Source organism: Phacochoerus africanus, chromosome 5 (assembly GCF_016906955.1).
Source record: "Phacochoerus africanus isolate WHEZ1 chromosome 5, ROS_Pafr_v1, whole genome shotgun sequence".
Lineage (NCBI taxonomy): Eukaryota > Metazoa > Chordata > Mammalia > Artiodactyla > Suidae > Phacochoerus > Phacochoerus africanus.
This window is the reverse complement of record NC_062548.1, coordinates 59,679,799-59,700,220: the sequence shown is the minus strand read 5'-3', so window position 1 is coordinate 59,700,220 and position 20,422 is coordinate 59,679,799. Positions and strand designations below refer to the sequence as shown.

Genomic DNA, 20,422 nt, shown 5'->3' with positions numbered 1-20,422 from the left:
GGAGGGAAGCATTGTCTGGTATTGTGGACGTGGTGGTTCCTGCTCTCGTTGAACCCTGCAGCCATCCAGCTGTTCCCTCTGGCCCAGGGTTGCACCTCTTCTCTGGTGCCTTTAAACATTCTTCCAACATGATGGTTTTTTCCAGTGGGTTTTTTGTTTGTTTGTTTGTTTTTTCCTTCCTCTAGTGTAGCAAAACTGAATCATTCTTACATGGGTTTTGTCTAAACAGAAATTGGCAAAGTCAAAAATTTTTTGCATAGAGAGGCTTGCTTAGTCAGATAGGTCTCCTTGTATACCCTGATCATTTGCAGGTTTAAATGATCACAGTTTGCCTATTAATTACACAGATATTCAGGTGAAGTAGAAAAGCAAAGTGAAATTGGCAGCTTTGCTCTAAGAGCAGGTACTTCTTAGGTAAAGAGTATTCTTAAGGACTGCCTCCCTTTCCCCAAACTTCTTAGTTATTAAAACTTAATGGTCATTGGCCTTTTTATTATTTGCTGAATATAATTGACATGGGTTCAACCGAGTCCTTCAAAGAAACGAAAACATGGTCTCTGAGAATATTAGAGGAAGAAAGAGACATGGGTGTGGTCGGTTACAGCCACCCTGTTTGACTGAGAAGGACCCTGTGGCTGGGGAGCAGCGGGGGCCCAGCACGGCTCAGTGGTGGCTGGGGCCTGGGACTCACATTTTCCACTCCTCCATCCAGGGTTCTTTGTCACCATGATTTATTTTCAAAGACCTTTCTAAATTTAAGCCTGCTTGTTTCCATTAAAGATCTGAATCCTTGTCCACATACAGCGAGCCTGCATATACACTTAGATCATTTCCACATTTTGAGTTGCTGCATAGACTTGAAAATCTGCGTTAACCAAACACTGAATACAGGGAGGTCCTTGGAAAGCTTTTTTAAACAAAAAGTGAGGCACCTGGGTTGAGAGAGCAGAGCCACGGCTCCCTTCTCTCTCTCCAAGTTTCTGTTTATCTGAGATGAGCAACAGCCCAGGTGTGCAGTGCCCTACCCTCCCAGGACATGCTGCACGGGCTGCTGCCCCCGGTTTTGTGGGCGCTCAGCCAGAGGTAATGACCCAGTGCCCCTTGCTGGTAACAATAAAATGATGGGGCATATCTTCTCTTTTAAATGTCTTCTCAATAGGAAGGGGGAAAAGAGCCAAAACCAAAAAAGCCTTTCACCGTGTTTTCTTCCCCGAGGTTCTATTTTTAAAAAGTTGTTGCGATGGGGTCAGAGTTTCCTTATGTTCCCAAACCCAAAAACTTCAGCTTGAAATAGATGGCACGGGGCAGGAAGGTGGGGTGGGGAGGAGGGGACGCCGAGGACTGGACACGCGGACGCTGCGGGGCCGGGCCCTTCCCCGGACCCAGACCAAGCCCAGCTGCGCTCCTTGCTGCTGGATCCAGAGGAGCAAGAGGACAGGTCTCTCCCCACACAGGAGTGGTGGTGTCATGGGAGAGGCCTGGCCTCTGCAGACAGCATGTTTCCTCGCTCAGTCCTAACTCCCAGAAGCCTATCACTTTGCTCGGGACTAGTCACATGTGCCACTGTGTCCCAGGGGGTGGGGAGAGCAGGCGGGCGTCACTGCACCCTGGGTTGAGCTGATGCTGAGTCTGCTGAGAAGATTCCGGCTAGTGGGGTGGAGGCAGGGGCGGAGTGCGGGTGGGGGCCAGGGGCCTTGCAGGCCCTTCCTTCTGAGCTGACCCTTCCTCGTGCCAGGTGAGTGGAGCGAGGCCCTGTACCCGCTGCTGACCACCCTCACAGACTGTGTGGCCATGATGAGTGACAAGGCCAAGAAGGCCATGGTCTTCCTGCTCATGCAGGACAGCGCGCCCACCATCGCCACCTTCCTGAGCCTGCAGTACCGCCGTGACGTGGTCTTTTGCCAGACGGTGAGTCCTGACTCAGTGGCCAGCCTTGCCCTCAGGCGCAGAGGGAGGAGCCTAGGGTTTGTGGCCCCGTGCCACCTGCACCTTTTCCCTATGAAGAGGTGTGTTGAGGGAGACACGCAATCTGTTTTCTTGTTTATAAAACAGCAGATGTCAGGGCGGCTCCCACAGCTCCGTTCTCGAGATTTCTCTCAGTGGAGGGAAGGCCTTCAACGAGTGTCAGTTGACAGATGCCAGGAATCTGATTAGCAGTGAAGGGCAGCGCAGGCTCGGGTTCTCGGCAGTCCCCTCCCATCCCGCGAGGCCCAGGATGTGCCCAGGAAGCCTTCTGCTTGTGGAGGGATCTTTCTCCATGTCTGTTCCTCCCTGAGCACCTTGGTTTCCAGCCAGAGCTGGTCTGGATCTGTGGGCATTAAGGCCCTTCCTTTTACTGTGGGGAAATAATTCTGGGCTTCCAGAAGGTTCTGGCCCAGGAGTGACCCTAAGTTCAGGCCCGAAGCAGAGCCCAAACCAGACTCACGTTTGGGAGCCCCAGGAGCAGTGAGTCTAGCCACCCCCCTCCCCCAACTCATAGCCCCTGTGGCCACTGCCTCCCTGTGGCCTCTGCCACCCCCCCACCGTGGCTTCTGCCTCCCCGCCATGGCCACTGCCTCCCTGTGGACTCCCCCCTCAGGGTCCCAGAGCCAGGTGCTTCCCACCTCAGGCTCCGAGGAGGGGCTGCAGCAGGAAGAGCAGTGCAGGCAGAGGGACCTGGATCCGGGAGGAGTGCGAGGTAAGGTGGTGTCTGTCCCCCACAGCTGACTGCGCTCATCTGTGGCTTCATCATCAAGCTGAGGAACTGCCTGCATGACGATGGCTTCCTGCGGCAGCTCTACACCATCGGGCTGCTTGCCCAGTTCGAGAGCCTGCTGAGCACCTATGGTGAGATCCCAGGGCCCCAGGGCCGTCAGCACCTTGTGTGTGAGCTGGCCTCTCCCCCCGAGTCTTTTTCTGATTACACAGGTAACATTTGCTGATTAAAATATATCCAAACATTCCCCAAATACATAACAAGGAACCAAGTAAAAGTTCTGTGTATGGAGTTCCCGTCATGGCACAGTGGTTAACAAATCTGACTAGGAACCATGAGGTTGCAGGTTCGATCCCTGGCCTTGCTCAGTGGGTTAACGATCTGGTATTGCCGTGAGCTATGGTGTAGGTCACAGACACGGTTCAGATCCCTCATTGCTGTGACTGTGGTACAGGCCGGCAGCTACAGCTCCGATACGACCCCCTAGCCTGGGAACCTCCATATGCCATGAGAGCGGCCCAAGAAAATGGCAAAAAGACAAAAAAAAAAAAAAAAAAGTTCTGTGTAGTTACACACAGAGATACACACACACACCCCCCTTGGTTTCTTTGTTACCCATCATGAAGATCTTTCTGGTGAAGGATGGGTGATAATTATGAACACATTCACTTCCTGTAAGACATCTGAGCCGTTTCTGAATTGTTCCTATTAAAACATCTCTGCACGTAAGTTTTTGTGTGCTTGTGGCCCATTTCTGCACCCACCAAATTATTCAAAGGCAACTTGCCGGGTCGAAAAGCAGGAATATTTAAAAATGTATTGATATTCCAAATTGCCCTCAAAAGGCTTTCTTCTTACCTTCATTTTCTGTTAATTTCTTCTTAGAAGATAAAAATAGATACTTTTTAAAAAAGGATCTGTTAATCTTTGGAGTTATAAGACATTGAGAAAATACCAAAAGATCTAAAGCATACCACGAGATCGCAGTACCTAAAGAGCTGGCTTTGCCTTCCAAGGTTCCTGTGTGTCGGGGTCTCCCCCGCCCCCCCACACTTCCTTCGCCAGGAAAGAGCCCGCTAGCTGTGCTTTTGAAGGGGACTGTGGGATTTGAATAGCGGGGCTTACTCCTAGAGAAGTGAGTCACTTGGAAGACACCCCCCAGCCCTCATCCCTGTCACAGCCACCCTGTTCCCATTGCCTGCCTTCCGTCACCTGCCTTCTGCACTGTGCTGAGTCCTAGGGGAGACTACGGGTGCCCTCTGCCTGACAGCCCCTCCCGCTCTTGCCTCCAGGGGAGGAGCTGGCCATGCTGGAGGACATGAGCCTCGGGATCATGGACTTGAGGAACGTGACCTTCAAAGTCACTCAGGCCACTTCTAACGCGTCCACCGACATGCTGCCCGTCATCACAGGAAATCGGTAGAAACATTTTTCTGGTTCTCAGAACTAGCCCAGAATTTTAATTGATGCTTATCACGTGCACACACCCTTCGTTCTTGCTTTGCCGTGTTGCATTCCATTAGAAATGCTAATTGCAGCCTGTAACATAATTTCACACCCCTTTCGGGTCTGTGACTGGCAGTTAGGAAGTCACGGAACAGGGCCAGGCCACTCTCCCCAGCAGAGGCGAGCAGGTGCTCCTGTGTGGTGCGCCCATTTCCCGTCCCTCCTCTCCCCCTCCCCGCCCTCTCTCCAGGGACGGCTTCAACGTGCGGATCCCCCTGCCGGGGCCCTTGTTCGATGCCCTGCCGCGGGAGCTCCAGAGCGGGATGCTGCTGCGGGTCCAGCCTGTGCTCTTCAATGTGGGCATCAATGAGCAGCAGACGCTGGCCGAGAGGTACATGCCACCCTGTGGGCTGGGCTGGAAGGGTCATCAGGATGACACGCAAAGTCTGCTTAGTCCTCTTCAGGCTCCCAGAGCTGGGGGGACTTTGTCACCTCTCCTTCAAGTTCAGCCACCTCCTTGCCCTGTCGCTGGGGCTGGGATACAGAGATCCTCTGGAGACAGCCTGGTGGCAGAGAGATGTGGGTGCAGAGTGAAAATAAATGTGCCCTAGAGAGGTTTGGGAGGGCTTCCTGGTAGGGGTGATGTCTGAAGTGGGTTTTGGAGACTTAAGTAGGAGTTGGTCTCATATGAGGTAGAGGAGAGACTTGGCGTCCCAAGCCAAGGAGCCAGAGGCAGGTAGGGAGAAAGCACATGAGGCCAAAGGCTCAGGTCCCAGGAGGGATGGGCAGTGGTGAGGGTGGAGCGGCCTGTGTGCCAGGCCAAGGGCCAAGCCTGGATCCTAAAAGTCTGTGCCCAGTATACTCCTCCAGGGTCACCTGTCAGGCAGGTGGGTCTGGTCATTCAGCTGCAGGGCAACCTCAGATCCGAGGACAGGCTTATTGTCTTTGTGCCCCAGCCAGAGGCCCACTGCTGGCCCTACTCCTGGGTGCCTCCAGAGCTGGGCTTCAGGGCTGGGCTACTCGAGGTCCTGGCTGTCTCTTAGGCGCATCTGTGACAGATCAGCAGGGCTCCCGCTCAGGAAACGTAGTCAGACCTGCCACCAGCATGGGGGAGATGACAAGCTTGGGAGGAGGAGTGTGGCCTGGGGTTGAGATGCGTACAGAGAAGCATGGAGAGACTCTGCATCGCTTCCTCTGATGCAGTCATGTCGGTGCTAGGAGAAAGCGACGTTACCCTACTCATGGTGTCTGTTGTGACCTCTGAAGGTTTGGTGACACATCTTTACAAGAAGTTATCAACGTGGAGAGTTTGGTGCGGTTAAATTCCTACTTCGAGCAGTTCAAGGAAGTTTTGCCTGAGGATTGTAAGTATTTCTTCACTCCCAGCAGGTTTAACCTGTTGTCTTTTGACCCTTGGGGGGTTTGGGGTTTGCCTGGTGCCCTGCAGGTGCCGCTGTTCTTGCACCCCTGCTTCCCTGCCCCCACGGCTGGGGCTGAGGGGACGACACATCCGCAGGGCCGGCCCCCCACCCCTACCCTCGAAGGTTGGCAGGAGTAGGGGAGCAAGGATGAGCCAACCCAGGAGCCCTGTGGTCAGGAAGGGGGAGGTCTGTGCTCCACTTTTTGGGGGGCGGCCCATGTCCACTGAGGCCAGGCCCTGGGAGATGTGCAGAGGCCCCGGGAGGAGGTCCAGGAGGGGCAAGGCCTGGGGGGCAAAAACAGCACAGACAAGAGCCCAACCCGGGTGGGCCAGCAGCACTGCCCACGATGCAGGCCCCTGAGGGACCCTCAGTCACATGGCCCTAGCACTGGGAGCTGCTGGCCTGTGGGGCCGGGGAGATGGGCAGGTGGGTGAGTTGGGCGCATCTGCTCTTCAGGGCGGCTGGGGAGGAGCTGCAGCTGGTCCTGGGAAGCAGACTTGCACTCTCCCCCGCGGCTGGGCTTCCTGTCCTGGCTCCCCACAGCCATGGGCACAGACAGGCCCCTTCCGGCCAGGAGCTTCTCCCTGGTCCCCAACAGTAGGGGTGGGCGGTAGCTGGACTGCTCCAGTGTGCACAAGGGAGGGTATGTGGGGGAAGCAGGCCTGCACTAGAGCCCATGGTGCCCAGTCGTTGGTTTCGATCTGTGGATTCAAACCCCCTGGCTGTTTTCTGTAGACATGACCTTGAGGCTCTTCTCTGATGGTCCTGGAATTTGTAAATTTTTTTGTCTTTTTATGGCTGCACTCGCAGAATATGGAAGTTCCCAGGCTAGGGGTCAAATTGAAGCTACAGTTGCCCGCCTGTGCCACAGCTACAGCAATGTGGGGATCTGAGCCATGTCTGCAACCTATACCACGGCTCACGGCAACGCCAGACCCTTAACCCACTGAGCGAGGCCGGGGATGGAACCCGCATCCTCATGGACACTAGTCGGGTTCATTACTGTTGAGGCACAACAGGAACTCCCTGTCCTGGAGTTTGAAACCCCCAGGTGTTGGAGGCGAGGTGATCTGACTGAGCTTCAAGTCTCAGTGTCCTGGAAGGGCCTGGACACTGTGCTGGTGGAGGAGGTTGTCCCCCCACCCCTAACAAGGGAGCCAAGTGTGAGACCCTGGCCTCAGGTACCCTCCATCCCTCACGCGGGCTTTGAAGACCTGAGCTCGCTCCCATTCTGATTCCTGCTCCCTCTCCAGCCCCATGAAAGGAGGTGATAGGTGGCACTGAAATGACAGTGAAAGTAGCAAATTGCTAACTGAGCTGGTGACCAGCCCAGGCCTTGGACACAGGCCTCCCTTCTAGTTTAAGTCACGCTGACCCTCTGGCTCTGGCTGGACTCGTCCTTTGGTGGCTCATGTGGGTGGTGGCTCATGTGGGTGGTGGCTCATATGGGTGCATCCCTGAGTGTGGCTTCAGCTCCATGGGCCCCTCTTCCCTTCCAGGCCTACCTCGATCTCGGAGCCAGACGTGCCTGCCAGAGCTGCTGCGCTTCCTGGGTCAGAACGTGCACGCCAGGAAGAACAAGAACGTCGACATCCTCTGGCAGGCTGCCGAGGTACTTGCTGTAGTGAGGGGAAGGGGCAATAATAAAAATAATGGTAATGCCAGCAACAGAACAAATCAAAATCTCAGCCAGGAATGGAGGGAACAGGTCTCTCCGCGTGGACCCTGGAGCAGCACTGAGTGTGTTCCCCACGCAGGGAGATGCGGGAGGGCTCTTTCTCTAGGCTACCTTCAACCTGTCAAGCTTTGCACAGGACCTCCCCCCCTTGGGGGGGCTGCTTATTTCATAACCAGGCCGACAACAGTGTCCCCTCCAGAGGCCTGTGCGGCTGATACCAACTAGAACTTACTACCCGCTATAGCTTTAGTAGATCCGGAGGGGCCGGGCCGCATGTTTACACTGGATTTCTTGTCCACGGCTGTTGGGATCTTCTACTTGAGATACTGCCATGAATTTGCGAAGTTCCAAGTCCCCGCTCTGAGCCCAGGTGGCAGAGCAGCTCCATAGCTAGTCACTCAAACACCCTGACGAGGGGACCTGGCCACAGTGGGACCCACGCACAGAGCCTGAATGTTATCAGTCAGGCCTGACCCCTCGTTTCATGCATGGGGAGACCTGCCAGTGCCCCGAAGTGGCTGATGTCCCCCAGAGACTGGAGCCTGGAGCTGCAGCCTGTCCTCCTGGGCAGAGACGCCCCTCTGGCCTCCCTACTGCAGCTTCCAGAACCTCAGGTGACTCTGGATCCACCCTCTCCTAATGTAGCTCTCTTTGACCTCTCATTTGTAGTGGTGGCTTATGCTGCATGTCTGGCTTGTGCCTTCTCTGGCTTGTGGGACTCAGCGAGTATAGCTTACTTCATAAGCTTACGTCCACCCTTACTTCATCAGTTGTTTTACAGATTTGGATTAATTCCCCCTTAGGAGAGGCTGCTTAGGGTCTTTTTTTGTTTGTTTGTTTCTTCAATTTTTGTCTGTTCTCACAAGAAGCCCATCCTTGTGCTGATCCAGTGATCTTGGCTGAACTTGTTTGGGTCTTTGCTATTTTGTCCTCTAGACACAGTGCTTAGGACAACCCAGTGTCCCCTGCCAAGTGGTCCCCCTGGTAGAGGCCGGGGGTCTCGGCTGAGACTGGCTTGCCTGAGAAGCGGCTGTGGTGCTGTCTGCAGGGCAGCCTGCAGCGTCGGGGTTTTCTGAGGACAGCAGGTCCCGGAGCCCAGTGGCCTCTGGCACCAGGGTTGTCTCTCGGGGCACAGGCCCTACCTGAAGCTCTTGCGTGCCAGGTGCTTTGAAAGTCACAGCATTCTGTATTTCAGGAAGGTGACACGGTGCACAGGTGGCACACGGGTATGTGACAGGATGCACATCACCCAAGTGAGCTGGTGCATGTGGACGATTTCACATCTCGGGGACTCAGGGCAGCTCTCTGGAGTCAAACTCATGACCATTGCTTCCCTGAGAAGCATGAATATTTATGCAAAATGGAGTAAATAAAAATTAGAAGTAATCTTGACAGCTGCTCAGATCTGGTCATGCTGCCAAATAGGCTGCCACAGACTTATCCCCAAAAAGTCTTTTTGTTCTAGGGCTTTCTGGAGTGGGGGTGGTATAGCTAGGCTTGTCAAACCTCGTGGTGCGGAGGAAATGCTCCCAGGTGTCCTTCCTCTGGGAGAGCAGGTGCCCCAAGGTAGCCTTTTCGAGGGGGTGGGGGCGGGGAGTTGCCTGTCCAAGTAAGTCCCTGCCCGATCCTGTACCATGGCCCTGGGGCCAGCTGGCACATTGCCTATGGGCAGGAGGTACAGGGAAATGGGCCTGCTGAGCAATTCCCACCAGTGGGAATGAGGAGAGAGGAGACCAGTGGGTCAGTGCTGTGCCATCCAGAAAGGCCTGGAGACCTGGTTGGGGGCTGGGCATCCTGGGAGCGGCCTGACCTCCCCGAGCTGGTCTGCACTGCTGTCCTTCCCCAGGGGGCCTGCAGCACAGGGCTGGTCCTGGCAGAGCTTAGAGGGGGCAGTTGGTCAGGTCCGTGATTGGAGGGCAGCAGAGGCCCCCCGAGAGGCAGGCCCAGGGCAGAGGTCCATTTCCTCCTGTCTAAGCCCCACCCTTGTTCCCGTTGGCAGATCTGCCGCCGCCTTAATGGGGTCCGGTTCACCAGCTGCAAGAGCGCCAAGGACCGCACGGCCATGTCGGTGACGCTGGAGCAGTGCCTGATACTGCAGCACGAGCACGGCATGGCCCCACAGGTCTTCACCCAGGCCCTGGAGTGCATGCGCAGGTGAGTCCCAGCCGCTGCCACCTCCGCACTCAGCCCCTGAGTCCGCGGGCCCCGCCTGGTTTGACTTTGAAACATTCCCTCTCGGCTGCAAAGTCAAACCGCTGGCACTGTCACATGCAGACAGTGGTCTCTTGTCAGTTTTGTCAAGTGGGGGAAGTGAGCTAGTGGGGTCTCAGAGCAGAACAGCACTGAAACAGGAGCCTGAGCCAGGCGAGGTGGCGGGAAGAGAGGTGGCCACATGGCTGCCGCTTGGTGCCCGGTGTCTCAGCCACACACCTCGTTGTGGGGGCCATTCAGGGCCCAAGCCTTCAGCCGGTGCCTGCTGTTCCCATCGCGCATAGATCTCTTTCCAAACTTGAGGGGAGACGCGTGTGCAGGCTGCGCAGTTTGCTTTCCTGAGCTGAGTGTCCAGTGGGTGTTCCCAGCAGCAGCCCGTCCCCATCCCTGTGTGTGGCCACCTCACCCTAATGATGTTCTGATTCCGAGGCAGCAGGTGTGTGTGCAGATCGAAACCTGGGATTAAAACTCTGTCCGCTGTTGAGCGCTGCCTTGTTTCCAGCCCCGCTGGGGAGCACCTCACCTCACATACCAAAGAAAGGATAAGAAACCCGCTTCCCTGTCCTCTTCAGTGTAGCCACCAATGCTGTTCAAGTCTCGTTTCCAAGTCATTTCTACTGAATGTTCTGTATCATTTGTCCTCTCACCAAATTCTTCAAAGCGTCCAATTCTCTTATCCTTTCTGTATGTTTCTGTCGTTTGACCTTCTCACGATTGTGCACAAAGCAATGCCCTAGCTCCTGCCTCTTGACCGTAGCGTCTGTAAAAACAGAACCGTTTTGTCCTGTTTTGTCTTTCCAAGTTCATCCAGACCTCATGACCTCAGGGCCGCCTATTTGCACCCTTTGAGCAAGTTCTCATTCTCCCTGCCTTAGCCTAAGGGAGACGGGGGTGCTGGGCGGCCCTGGCGCCGTGGGGGTAGCAGGGTCTATGCCCTGTTTGCTGCGAGGCGGGGGTGGGACACAAACCCCTGAGAAATGTTCCCCCGCAGGCACGGGAAAAATGGAAGGGCGCACCTGGGGTTGTCAGAGCAGATGTTAGGTCCCCTCAGTAGACCAGGCCCCCAAGTCAGGTGTACAGTTAATACCCCTCCATCTAGGCTCCAGTCTTGGCTTCTTGAACACAGTGTGTTCACAGCCCACAAGGTGGTCATTGAGGAGGAATGGGGCTCACACTCTTGACACACGCGCTTTCAGAGATGGGTTCACACGTACACACATGTGAGTGTGAATTGCTTAATCCCCACAGTGGTTAGCCAGCCCCCGAGTAACACGCCAAACAGAACACATGCACAGACAGCTGCAGTTACACATGTAACTCTCCGTGTTGTTTTAGCCTGCTGTCCTTGCTTAGCTGCCTTGTGAGCAGCTCTGTCAGGGGAATAAAGGAGGCCTTAGCATCTTTAGCACACTGCACTTCATCCGGTTTGCTGTCACTGGCTATCGAGGCTGTGCTGGATGTGTCAGCCCAGCAAACAGGGTGCAGTCATACCCTTGGGTCTTCTGCCTGCCTCTGCCCTGGTGCTTCCTCAGGTTAAACAGGCACACCTTCGTAAGGCTTTTAACACAAGGCGATAGGCTGCTCCCATCCCGGTTACTCGTCTGCCCCCTGGGGGGCCATTCCTGTCACTGCTCTGAGCACTCCCAAGCCTGGAAAGCCAGCTTGTCTTCCATTACAGCCGAGGGACCAGAGCCCGTTCCCCTGACCTTCCTCTGCTTCTCTAAGACCCCCCACCTGCCTGCAGTTAAGGATGTCTTTTTAAAGTTTATGCTTTCCTGAATTTTCTAAAATCTCTGCACTGAACATGTGTTACCTTAATCCTCTTTTAGGAAGTTATTAAAAACACAAAGAAGGTCCCATTTCCCTCTGCTGCCCCCAGGATCCTGGTAGCTCCAGCCCCCCGACCTCGCAGCTCGCAGGCCCTGGCCACGTGCTTTTGTTTTCATGTGACACTGTTCCCCTGACATCTCTGTTTCCTGGGGTATCCCATGTGGGTTAGATGTGTCAGTTCATAGGCTGCAAGCCTGAGGTGGCTGGGCTGGGAGCCGGTGTTTCTGGCTGCAGTGAGGCCAGGACCCGTGGTTCAGCCCAGGGCCCTGAGGAGGCGGCAGCGGATGTGGCCCTTGAGGGGAGGGCGTTATGGTTCTCTTGCTTTCTAGCTTGGAGAGTAGAGCTTGCAGGCAGTAGCCGTGGCTGGGTGGAGGAAGGGGACTGGGGGAGGGGCAGAGCTGACACTCAGGCTGTCCTTGTCCTGGAGGCCCCGGGGTGAGCAGTAGCCAGTGCTGTGGTAGCATTTTGACAACCAGCTCTCTCTCAAAAACAAAAAAACTCTCTGATCTGTCATGTTTGCCAACCAACTTCTGTGGCATAAAATAAATATCCTGCCCCACCCCGAGCCTGTTTCAGGCTGACATGTGCCATGATGGACTGGAGTGGGGAAGTGATGTGGACGCTTGGCTCCAGCCATCTGAGCCGATCCCAGTGCAGTGTTTGTGGCCCCTTCAGCCCCACTCCAGGGGCTGACACCCAGAGTGACTCCTGGGACTGCCCTGGCCAGGAACATGATAGCCAGTGTGCACAGCAGGAGATGTGTCATGTTCCCAGGGCGTCCGTGTTCCTCTGGGACCCTTACTTCAGTACATTTCTCATGTCTCACCAAAGGGAAACAGACCCCAAATTTCCAGTGAACTGGGCTGGATTCCCCTCTTGGAAGTGGAACAGGGGGAGTAGCCCACACCCTGCTGCTGCTCAGCCTGAAGGCCAAGGTCAGTCTGGGGAGGGCTCTGCCTCTGGCCGATACCTGAGTCAGGAGGCTGCTTTGGTGAAAGAGGTCACACCCCCGGCTGCTTGGGCATCTGTGAGAAGGTCAAACCCCCGATGGTTCTTCATGTTCAGCCAGCTTTTCGGAGTCCACGTGTGGGCGCATGGGCGCATGGCGGGGCAGCATGGCGTCGCTTGGCAGTCAAGAGCGAACATGGAAAACCATTTAGTCAGCCTACACGTGTTTGTTTTCAGTAGACTACAGTATTTTTTTCTTATTTTCACTTCTCTTTCTCTCCTCTTTTCTTGTAACTGTGCTCGTTTTGTTTCCCTTCCACACCCTTTTCCGCACACCATCTTTTCTTTCTGTTGTGGCTTCATTCCTTTTTTTTTTTTTTTGAAATTGTATCTTTTTGTTCTCCTCTTTTTTCCATACTTTTGATAAAATCCATTGCATGTGTCTTTTTTTTTTCCCCCTTTATTTTCTTTCCTGTTTTCTTTCCCTCTCTCCCACCCTTCTTCCTTTTCACAGCATTGGAACACGGGAGGTAGTCACCCAGAAGAACTTGAGCGGCCTGGTGCCCATCCGAGACTTAAGGCTAGACCCCAGCCTCCTCTGTTCCATCCCTTTACTGGCTCTGAGCCCCAATCTACTGATTGTGTGGCTCTTTCTGAGCATAGCATACCTGGTGGCCAAATTGCGTTGCAAATGAGTATCATTATGAAAATTAATAAAGTCACAAGAAAAACAAAAGTGCCAGAACATGTCCAGCCACCAAGTACCTAACTGGACAGAAGGAATGTGTCAGAGCATGGTCTGCCACGAGATATTTCATGCCTTACAGTTTGACATTTTGTTGTTCTGAACTGTAAATACCTGCCAGATTATCTCACCAAGAGGACGTGTTCGTTTAAATTCTGTCGAGTTTTCAGTGCTTGTACCATGTTCTTACCGAGCCCTGTTACTGCGTTGTTTAGCTGGCCTAGAATTACTTGTACCAAATCTCTTACCTTCTGATGTGAAACTATTTATTACCTGTATATCTCATGTGCCCTGTTTCCTAGAGAAAGGAAATCTGTCTGAAAAGAATTTGTATATTTGATACTATCCTTTAAATGTACTGCTAACCTTTCCTTTCCTTTGGAAGAGAAATGAAAAGGATAGATGGCTTTTCTAACTGGCTCATCTAGATAAACCTATTTAATAGGACATGTACTTTCTGCTTTCATTTCAAAGCGTAGTCCCTGAAATTACAGTAGCAAACAGTTTGCAGAATCATTACATTTCCTTGCTTATGTTATTATTTCCAAGTTGAGATGACACAAAGCTGTGACTACAGTAGCTCACTGTACCAAATCAGGCACAAAAAATAACATACTGCATGTGACTTTAAAACTCCTCTTTTAAATCTCTAAGGTTCATTACACTGATCCAGGAACTAATGGATTAAAGTTATATACATTTATTTTTTTTTAAATAGCACTTTTCATTAAAAAACAAACACACCTCTCTTACAAATCAAATGTGGTTAATAATAACAACAAAAAGAGTATATCAAAATTTCCCCCAAAAATGCGGCCTAACTTTTGGGGCAGTCGTGCCCGATGGAGCTGTGAGAGAGAAAAGGTTGCTTTGGGTTCTGCTCTTATCACCCTGCATTTAACATAGCCGGGTCTAAAACGGGGGCACCTGTAAACCTGGCATCCCGTGGGGAAGGAGGCCAAGGCAGGGCCTCTCAGAGCAGCAGCAAAAGCTGGGAAACCCCACGGATCCTGTATGGAAAAGGGAGGCGGCTTGTGTTCCTGCTCAGATCTCCTTGTGCTTCTGTTATGGAAGTGGATTTTCTTTCCCCAGTCTAGAAACACTGGAGTGAATTTAGAGAAGCATGTCTTTTCCAGAAACTTGACGCCCAAGCATGCGCCCAAACCCAGCCCACTGCAAAATCTGGCCTCTCCATTCTCACCCCCAGGCTCGCAGAACTTCCTCTGGGGTTTCTCTGGTTTGGCCTCAGATCTGAGTCTGGGTTCTGAAAGTTGTAGGAGCAGTTAGCAGGCTTTAAATTCTGAGATAGAAGGTGATCCTCCTCACAGCCCTTGTCCTGGACACCCTGGGCACTGCAGGAGCCTGTGGCAGGTGTCACCTGAAGCTGAGGCCCCTTCTCCTCACAAGTGCAGTGTGGTCACTGTCTTTTCTTGAATAAGTCAGGTGGCAGCCCTGCTCTCGGCCATCCTTCAGGGGGAGACTCACCAAATGCCATGTGATAGGTGGTGGCAGGTTGTAGCCACATGGCAGTAGTCAGAGGTGAGGTCCCATCCTGCCTGTGACTCTTGGAGAACTGTGTCCACCATTGTCCTTGTCTACCTGGAGGTGTACACACTGACTCTCTGAGACGTCCTTGTACTGGAAGGAGGGCAAGCAGGGTCCACCGTTCGTGTTCTACAGCTCCCAGCCCTGCTCTGGGTCAAGCCCTCCAGCTGCCCTTTCGGGGAGGGGGGAGGAGAAACTCCCCGGCTCCATGCCCACCTCCAGGCAGGCAGAGAGCATGTGCAGATGAGGGGGGCCCTTCTGACCACATCCCCTCCTCTTTCTGGGCCTACCTCCCAGCACAGGGGCCGTGGCCAGCTAGACAAGCCCTGCCCAGGGGCCCCACATGGCCTTCTCCTTCCCACCCCAGCCGCAGCTGCCCGGGTATCAGCAGGGTTTCCTGCCCCTCACAGGTGTGGCTCCTAAGATGGGAGAGAAATAGATGGAAGTAGAGAGGATAAGGTTCTGGGTTTTTCTCTTCAGGGTCAAAAGAGGGTATAGTCTCACTCTGCAGTCACAAGGCCAGGTAGAGAGACACTGGGAGATCCACCGAGGCTGTGTGTGGGGTGGTTCTTGTCTGAGAAAGGCATGCTTGCCCTTTGAGCTGGGTTTTAATGTCACTAAGGCCTTAAGAAATCAAGCTAAGTATGCATTTGAAATCTTTTTTGCTTTAGTAAGAAACAGGCAGTATAAAACAAAGATGGGGAGATGATTCAAGAAAGGGGAGCCATGGATACCTGGTGAGGGTTTTCAGGTTGCTTCTAAGCTAATGCTAGTACCGAGACATCCTAGTTCAGGGTCACTAAGGCATTGCTGTGTCCAGGAGTTCTACAGAGGAAGATCCCTACCAGAAAGAGGAAATCAGAGGTGTCATTTGGGGTTTCAGTTCTAATTTTTTATTTCAAAAAAAAAATATGTCCCTGAAATAATTTATCTATATTAAAAATCATATAGCTTTAGAATAATTAAATCCCTCTTTCTCAAATCTATCCAAGACCTTCTCAGGGTGCATTATGGTGACTCCTAAAAATTATGCAGCCAGCGTGTGATGGGTGGAGCTGTTCTACCTTAGGATGGAGCTGGTCTCTGGCAGGAAATGCCAGGTCCCCCGGCCCAGCCTCTCTTCTGTCCACACCCGAGTCCCACACACCAAGCCAGATCTTGTGCAGACATGGGGTGATAAGAGCCAGCATGCACGCAGCCTCATTATTAGATCCTGTAAATTCAAACCAAATTCAGACTTTGGAAAGAAAGTAAGCACAATTTGGTTTTAAAAAACTGAAACAAAAGTGTATAATTTCATGTATAGTTTATTCAGCCAGCTAAACCAGTAATTAGCCTCTTTAACATGTAAATAAAAAATAATGTTGAAGTTCACAAGTTATTCTTCTTTGTTCTTCAAAGCAGTTGAACACTTACTAGTGTGAGAGGTGGTTTTTGAGAAGTGTGTATGTTTCTTTGTAAGTGGAGAAGCCATATCTGAAATAGTCCTGTACTGTAAGAGCTTCCAAAGATTAAGAAGAACCTCTGTAGCTTCTGCTCTAAATGGAGTATTTTTTTCTGATTATTGGATGTTAAATCAACGTGATCTTTCCTCACCCGAGGGGCTCCCTGCTCACGTGGCCTAGGTGTTCTGCTTAGATGACACACCTCTAGCTGAGGGCTTTGAGGCTCTGGTGACAGGAACGCATATCCGTGTTATGAAATTACTTAATAACAAGCAGGTGGCTACTTTTCTAAAATACTGGAGTTTATCTTTTGAATAAAATGACTGTCTTACCAAAAATATTTTACATGTTCTGGATAATGAGATTGTCATTTTCACTTTAAAAGGCTTGAGCAATTGCCGCTGATATTTTTTTAAAGTGCATGACAGAATGGTCTTCATACCACTTGGAATATTTTTTCTAATCACTGTTTCTTGGTAACTGCAAATTTTACATCTCATAAAGGGAATTTTTATACTAAATTTAAGAACTAGTTGATTTAATTGCTAGTCTTAGAATAAAACTATACAGTTACACTATGCTAAAGGAAATCATTTCTATTTAAAATTGCTTTTGCCTGTTGATTTGATGTCTACCAAGAACATTTCCCAGAGAGCTCGTCAGATGCTCCCATTTGGGAATGTGAGGTCTGCCTGATGGCTCATCCTCCTGTTCAGCATTTGCTTTCCACACGGGGTTGCCATGACAACCCTCGGTCAATGCAGCAGGGAAGATGCTGATAGCAGGTTCTCTAGGGAAGGGCACCTGTGGGCTCTCACTGGCTCAGTGGTCTCTTTGTGCTAGGTGACTGCAGTGAGGGTGGCTCACTTGGAGAAGGTGACCTTGGCGGGGTCTCCCCTTTATGACGCTGGGAACCATGCAGCCGTCACACAGGCCCACGGGATTGCCCTGCACCCAAGACAGCTGTCTCCTGGGTGGAGACAGCAAGTTAGAGCCGCCTTCTGAGCCAGATGGTTTAGCTACATGTTGAAGTCTACAAGGAAAATCAGCATTTTGAATTTGAGATGGTAACAGCTGTTGCTGATATAGAAGAATGTAGGTTTTTAAAGGTTTTGTAAGAGTAGCACTTTTTCCAATGAATTTGCTATGTGACAGAACCTTTGAAGCACTAGTTAAGATAGACCCCACCAATAACCTGACATGAAATACATGAAATCATGAACTTAAAAAGTCGCCCTCCACCTCTACCCAGTACTGCTTTTCACAAGCATGTGTCCATCTCTGTGCTTCTTAATTGCTCGTTCGGAAACCCTCCATCTTACATGTGTATTGTTGTAAATGAGTCTGGCACCCATTTAAATTAATCAACTTTTTTTTTTAATGCTATGAAAATAACCAGTTCATTTCATCTGAGTTTAAGTCTTTTCTTTTTTCCTTTTTTACTGCTGTCATTTCTTGTGCTTGTTTTCTCCCCAGTGAGGGTTGTCGAAGAGAAAATACAATGAAGAATGTTGGAAGTCGCAAATATGCATTTAATTCCCTGCAGCTGAAGGCTTTCCCCAAGCATTACAGGCCTCCTGAAGGGACTTACGGAAAAGTTGAAACATGAACACACGGTTTCCTCTCATTAGCTGTCACGTAATAAATGTGGGTACCCTCTAGTGTCATATATGAATTCTTCAAGAAGATCTGAAGGATTGGTTTTTATTTTTGTTTTTCTAACTATTTCACTCAAGAGTCTATGGAGCATGTTTTTGGCGTTGGAATCCATAGCAGGTAATGTTGGGCTTGATAGTGTGAACAGTAACAACTGCCCATTTGACTAGCCTTCAGCCGTAACCACGTGGATTATCAGTAGTTACCTATATAAATCAAACTAGGTACTTCTGAAATGCTAGAAGACTTTTTAAAATGCCCACTTAGGCAGCTGCTCACCTAACTTATTTTTCTACCGAGTAACTCAAAATTGAGCATTGATTTACAGTCTACTTTTTAAAAATCTCAGTGTAACACAGGAACTGAAAGTTGAAGTGATTGGATCCTGGGCAGACCACTGAATGTGTTAGATGTTAACGGAGGTTCTGGGGACAGAAGCTCGCTGTGCCTCACGCAGCGAGGCAGGTGCTTCTGATGCAGTATCCTGTCTGTGGTGCGCAGGTGAAACCAGGACTTGAGGTGAAGGCTGCTAAGTCAGCCTGAGCCAGGGCTTTATCAGAAGGCACACCTGCAGAGCCGCCCACACAGTGGGGGCCACTTGGTCCCTTACAAGCTAGGGAACAGGTGTCTGCTTGAGGACGCGAGGCCAGCAGTCTCCTGTTGCCCAACGCCTCATGTCTAGTCCCCCAGGCCCAGGGCACGCATCCCCTTCTCCTCCGGGTCTGGACCTCGCATGTGGCATGTCTGATGCCTCAGTCCACAGTGGGGATTTGGGGTATAGATAGTGGAAGCCTAAATATTTTCAGAATAGATGTCTTTGGTGGGTTTCCCAATGTTTCGTCCTCTAAGACAATACAATCATGTTTGAATGTCCGATGAAAGTGTCTTTTTAGGTTTGCAATAACTTATTCTACTCATTCTGTTATGTAAGATGGCTCTTGAGAAAGCTGAATCTCCTAAAATGAGATTTTGAAAAAGGGATTAATGGGCCATAAAACTTATGAATTGCATAGAAAATTATGTCTGGTCATCTATTATAAGATGATGATGAGTCTTATCTGCACATGGCAGAGTTTTTTTTTCTCTGTTTATGTTTTATCAATTGTTTTATCATTGTTTATATGTTATTTAAAAGGCTGTAAAAGAAATACACATGGCACCTCTTCATGATCCCAATCCTCATGATTTGTGAACCGGTAGGAAGTTCCTCTGTCTGGAATTCTAATGCGGCTCTTGGGGCTTCTCTAGAAATGCCACTTGGAAACATGTAACAAACTTGGGAGCTGATGCACAGGCAGGACCACCCCTGGGCAGAGAAAGAGAGGGCAGCAGGTAAGGGTGGGACTGGATGACCTTCCAGATCCTTCCTCAGAAATCAGTGCGTAGATGGAGCCTGCCCTCTCCTGAGACCCCACTGGGGATGTGAGCTGGTGTGGAGGGCGCATCAGTGAGGCCCGGCTGGCGCTTGCGGGCCCCTGCACAGCAGTTGTCGTCCACCAGACTGCAGCGCAGGTGGCAGCAGCTGGTGTCAGATTGCCCTTTTGTGTCTGTCCCTGTGCAAAGACAGTTTCCACTATGGCCGATTCAGTCTCTCACCTCTCCACCGGTTCAGCTAATTTGTAAGTTTCCACTATCTATGTATTTCCATCTTTACTCATTTTAACATCACTACCTTTAAAAATACCCTTGTATTTTTAACTAAATGTTACCCATACAGCTTTCAGAGTTTTTTGTTTTCTTTTTTCTTTTGGTCTGAACAGCATTAAATATCTGCATTTATCAAAAGGGAATATAGCAAATGTTGAATCATCAGTTTTGCATGTGGCTCCTTTATGTGAATTATGTTCCTAATTTTGGCTTCGTATTATGGATCATCAGAAAAGTCGAAGGCTTGGCTAATCACTTAGAGAATGTTCAGGTTCCAGTATTTCACCGGCCATTACTCCTGGGCTCTTGTGTGAGTCTCAGGGCACCACCACACACTCACCGAGCTTGCTGAGCAGGCCACGTTGCCCCATTTTGGTGGCCACAGACCCTCAGCTCACGTGGGAGCTTTGAGTTTTCAGTTGCAGGAGGAGGGCACTTTGACAGGTTCCCATAAAATAAAGGTTCCATCCAGTGTTGCTTATGAGGCCCCCATTTAAAAAGAACCATGGAGACACATGGACAACTCGGATGCGATGTGGATTCTGTCAAAGCGCCTGCAGCACAGTTGCCTTTGGTTTCCTTTAAAAATGTACAAATATTGTATAATACAGTTTTATTCCTCCACAGTTGTATTTGCCAAGCTTAGTGCAGTAAGGTCCTTTTATTTATTTGTTTGGGGCAGTATTAATATAAATAAACAGATAGTTACTGTTTTATATATTCTTAGGTCATTCAAAGCCATGTATGCTGTAAATGTGCTAGTCTTTAGAATGACAAATAATAAACAACTGACAAGAACATTAAACCTGGTCTGCCTGCTTCATTCTGTTACTCTAGGAGAGCTGGTTCTCTGGCTGGCATATGGCTGGACCATCACTGATGGACACTGCACTGAGCGCTTGGTTCTTACGAACATGAGAAATTCATTTTATAACCTTGTTTACACTTAGCTGGAAGCGGAGGGCACTGGAGTGTGGGAGTCAGCTTCAGACAGATCCAGATCCCAGTCCTGTTCTGCTTCTCCCCGGCTGGTGACCAAGCAAGTTGCTTGCCCTGGCGGAGGCTCCACGTGCTAAGTGTGGACACAGCAGTCCCTTCTTCACGAGGCAGTGGTGAGCGGACTGGTGTGAGGCATCCCCAGGCAGTAGCTGGTGC

At 50.9% G+C, this 20,422-nt stretch overlaps 1 protein-coding gene across 10 annotated transcripts in view; it reads left to right on the top strand.

The window, feature by feature from the left end:
• The window catches only part of INPP4A (inositol polyphosphate-4-phosphatase type I A), a 125,320-nt gene extending 105,248 nt beyond the window's left edge, over window positions 1-20,072 (top strand). For 4 of the 10 annotated variants that reach the window (XM_047781490.1, XM_047781493.1, XM_047781489.1 and 1 more), the window contains exons 18-25: window positions 1,736-1,908; window positions 2,703-2,826; window positions 3,988-4,114; window positions 4,392-4,532; window positions 5,408-5,505; window positions 7,062-7,174; window positions 9,240-9,394; window positions 17,441-20,072. In XM_047781490.1, coding sequence (XP_047637446.1) covers window positions 1,736-1,908; window positions 2,703-2,826; window positions 3,988-4,114; window positions 4,392-4,532; window positions 5,408-5,505; window positions 7,062-7,174; window positions 9,240-9,394; window positions 17,441-17,573 — 1,064 coding nt within the window. In that variant the 3' untranslated portion in view covers window positions 17,574-20,072. Of the gene's footprint in view, window positions 1-1,735; window positions 1,909-2,702; window positions 2,827-3,987; window positions 4,115-4,391; window positions 4,533-5,407; window positions 5,506-7,061; window positions 7,175-9,239; window positions 9,395-12,743; window positions 16,327-17,440 lie in introns of those variants that run through there. The other 6 variants (XM_047781492.1, XM_047781486.1, XM_047781488.1 and 3 more) reach the window with 3 other exon arrangements.
• Window positions 20,073-20,422: the final 350 nt, after the last annotated feature.